Source organism: Etheostoma cragini, chromosome 16 (genome assembly GCF_013103735.1).
Source record: "Etheostoma cragini isolate CJK2018 chromosome 16, CSU_Ecrag_1.0, whole genome shotgun sequence".
Classification (NCBI taxonomy): domain Eukaryota; kingdom Metazoa; phylum Chordata; class Actinopteri; order Perciformes; family Percidae; genus Etheostoma; species Etheostoma cragini.
In genome coordinates, this window is record NC_048422.1 from 21,245,177 (window position 1) to 21,248,809 (window position 3,633).

General features: G+C 38.7%; 1 protein-coding gene across 7 annotated transcripts in view; it reads left to right on the forward strand.

Moving 5' to 3' along the window:
* The first annotated feature begins 563 nt into the window (after nucleotides 1–563).
* The window catches only part of mast4 (microtubule associated serine/threonine kinase family member 4), an 84,441-nt gene continuing 81,371 nt past the window's right edge, over nucleotides 564–3,633 (forward strand). For 4 of the 7 annotated variants that reach the window (XM_034895588.1, XM_034895594.1, XM_034895591.1 and 1 more), the window contains exon 1: nucleotides 564–1,119. In XM_034895588.1, the coding sequence (XP_034751479.1) occupies nucleotides 901–1,119 (219 nt within the window). In that variant the 5' untranslated portion in view covers nucleotides 564–900. The remainder of the gene's footprint in view (nucleotides 1,120–3,633) is intronic. The other 3 variants (XM_034895589.1, XM_034895592.1, XM_034895603.1) reach the window with 1 other exon arrangement.

Below are 3,633 nucleotides of genomic sequence, written 5' to 3' on the forward strand. Positions count from 1 at the left end.
ATATATATCTGTATATATATATGTATATGTATATGTATATATATCAATGTTCCTTTCAAATGCTTTATACTTTCTTTCAAAATAACATGCAGAAAAGCAGTTAGTAAGTTAGTTAGTGAGTGTGTTTACATGAACACGAGTGTGTGTTGTAAACAGATCACATCTTGTTCAGAAACTGGGATAAGATCTTATTAAACTGTCAGAAGTAGAAACATGGCCAAGTATGAGGACACAGCCTACAAGGAATTTGACTTTGACTTTGCTTTGCAATGTACTAACACACAGTCCCCATAACAATATTCAGGATAATATACAGAAATAGACAAAAGGATGAAAACAAAGACAACAAAGCTGAACAATAGTATGTGGACATAAAAATTAAACTATAATGTACCAGCACGTGAAGAATAATTATCTGTCAAACTGACATGTGTCACGGCTCAATTAAAACAAGATCAAAGAAGGCGATGCTTCTGTTTGGTTTTGAAGCTTCAGTAATCTGATTGGTCGGCCCCAGCACGTTGTGGGCGGGGTTTGTTTTGTGTCCGCTGCAGGCTCGACTTGTCCATTCATGAAGGCAGTGACAGCATGGACTCACGCTGTTTGGAAAGTAATGTGCTACATAACCCAAGGAGAGGCCACTTTTAACCGAAGTGGAGACTTCAGCCTAACGCGCACGTTCATGTTAAACTGCTGTCAATAAGTATTTTAATATTGCTATCACAGAATTTCCGCAACGTCGTGACTTTGTTTTTACTCGGTCAAAACAGAAGTGGTATCCTTTCATGGGCTCGCGACCTATAACCAAAATGAGCTCACTGGACAGGTGCGTCGACAGGCTCATTAATCTTAATCTTTGAATTGGTTTGTTATTGCTTTGAAAATTGGCGATAATATAAAATGGAGCAGAAACATTATTTGTCGTGTGGAAATGATTCGTCGTCGTCTGGTTCAAACACCTTGTCCGAGGGAGAAGAAATGACGCCCGTCCCCGTCCTGGACAGGAAAGTTTCTGGAGATGGAGATGACGGCCACAACTCGGACTTGGAAAGTGTTAACGAAGCGGAGGACGACGAGGAGACACCAAGAGAAGAAGAAAGTGAGGACGAAGACGAAAAGGTAACCACCCCGAAACTATTAGGCTGCAAATTTGAGGTGAACATTTGGATGTGTGGTTTGCTGGCAGTGTGTGTTTACGTTAAATACAAACTAGCTCACACTCATATGTGCCTGTAATCATTTTAGTCCCTAACGCTTAACACAGAAGAAAGCATTACACTCCGTTATTGTAGCTCCTGCTGTCAAATATTTGGAAACAACCATCTGCATGGGTGTCTGAGTGTCTGAGCTCATGTTTGGTTGGCCTAGTCTTGCACATGTCATGAAGTCAGTGTAGGCTAATTATAATTCATGCCATGTGCTTGTTTGACTTCATCCACTCCATTTACAAGTTATACTTATCACCCAGTCTTTGAATACAGTGAAATGCTGCACTGCTCTATGTTTTGACTATGATGAGTCCTGAGTCATTTTGTCAACTGTAGTGGATGTTTGCCTTGTATGGGCACTGCTTCTACATGTTTTCTGATTGCCTTACTTTAGCTCCAATGTGTACCATTAAGGTATTACCAAATTCTTCAAACCCTCCTAGAACCATTCAAATTCCATATTCCATCTGCTGTATGTTTGTTTATGTGACTGGTTGACTGCAAAATTCCTGTTGGAAGTTGTTTGAATTGAATCAAATTAAAAAAAAAACAGATTTATAACTGGTTTGGGAATTTTAGCTTCTTTTTTTGATTAATAAAGATGGTAGCTAGAAATGATGTGTTGTGGCTAGCTACTCTTTAATCTTATAGAGGAGCATGCGTATATTGTGGCGTTTGTTCAGGAAACAGATGGGGAAAATGAGGAAGGCAAAATTCATGTCTCAGCTTTTTTTATATAACACTTTCAGTGTTTTCCTTAGGTTTGTGGAAGACTTAGGTGCACATATTATGTTAGGTTTGGGCGTCCTTCCATGAAGATTTTCTTTTTTTAATAAATTGAAATACAATGCATTTCTACAATTTTCTGGGACAATTTTTAGCATCTTGTTGTACGACAAGTAGGAAAAGATAAAGCAAATAATAAATAAGCAACACGCAAAAAGCTTAAAGACACAACATGCTTAAGAAGTCCACTGGCGACTAACTACAACCATTAGATATGGAAACATTTATTTTTGTTGCTCTTCATTGATTTCACGTTGATTCAGCTTAGGCGGTAAGGCCAAAGCGTATTGGGTGCTGTGTTGACCCTATAATTGTAGGGAACACCCTGCTGCTGCAGACTGGTTTGACTGGCTCGGATGAGTACAATGCGCACCGGATGCATGCAGGGTGTGTTTGAGCTCTCAAGCTATCAACTCACCCATACACATTTTCCCAATTTTAATATCATGTAGCATGACTTCAGGCTGTATGTGTGGCAGACTTTAATCTCTTATAAAGTCCAATTTAAGCAACAGGATAATACAGAAGGTTGCATCATTATCCAGGTATTACTCCACACACATTAGAAAATCCTCATTTCTAAGAAGCTGGAACCAGAGTGTATTTGGCATTTTAAAATAGTTGCAATTGATTTTCTTTCAATCGATTAATCGGCTTAATTATTGCAGCTCAGGTCTGTTTGTTTACAGCTGAGTTTACTCTAGAGCAGTGATTCTCAAAGTGGGATCTGTTCAAAGTTTTCAGATATCAGTATCATGATATACTGTACATTTTCGATATTTACAAAAGGCTTCTTAGTTCAACGAACAACACAACTCTGTGGCGAATTGCTGGGCTGACTGATCTAGTGTAAATGAACCCTTACTCTAAGCTTTACCTGCATGTTGGACTATTACAAATACTTCTAGGTTTAAGATAATACTTAACAACCAGTGAGTCTGGCACACAATCCGTCTATGTGTTAATCATTGTATTACTTGTCTATATATGTACTGCTGCTTTTGGATCCCCCCCATAATTATAAATCCTCTGTTCCCATACTTTCTCATGTTGTGATAGCAGAGTGCGGGAATTGCCGGTTGTGTTTTGCTTAATTCCACCATTTCCTATTTGGTTTTCTTGCATTTATATTTGCTGCAACAACAAATGCATATACCACAGACCAAGGACCAAGCTGTCAAGGACCAAGCTGTCAAGGACCAAGCTGTCTTTAGCTTTAAATGTTAGACTTTGAACAATGTACGATATTTTAAACCAGTATTCCCACCATATTATCAGTAATACAAACGTTTAGTGGGCAGGTCACTGTGGCGTAGATCAGAGAACATGTTACAGTGATTGTTTCTTGTATTTCTACATGCCAGGTTTACTTTTTCAGTCTTGCAGATGTTTTTGTAGTACAGTAGTTACTTGACAATCGAGTGGATTATCTTTAGTGCAAAGAGTGAGCATCAACATAAACTAAATGACTTCCTTGCTGGTGGGTTAAGATGGAAAAAGCCTTGCGTCATGCACTGCCCAAGCCATCAAAGCAAAACACAGGTAAAGTTAGTTTTTAGGACCTTTTCATCCCTGAAAGTCCAAACAAAGGTTTATGTGGATCTGGTTAGTTTTGGTCTCAAATTGCAATTATGCAAGC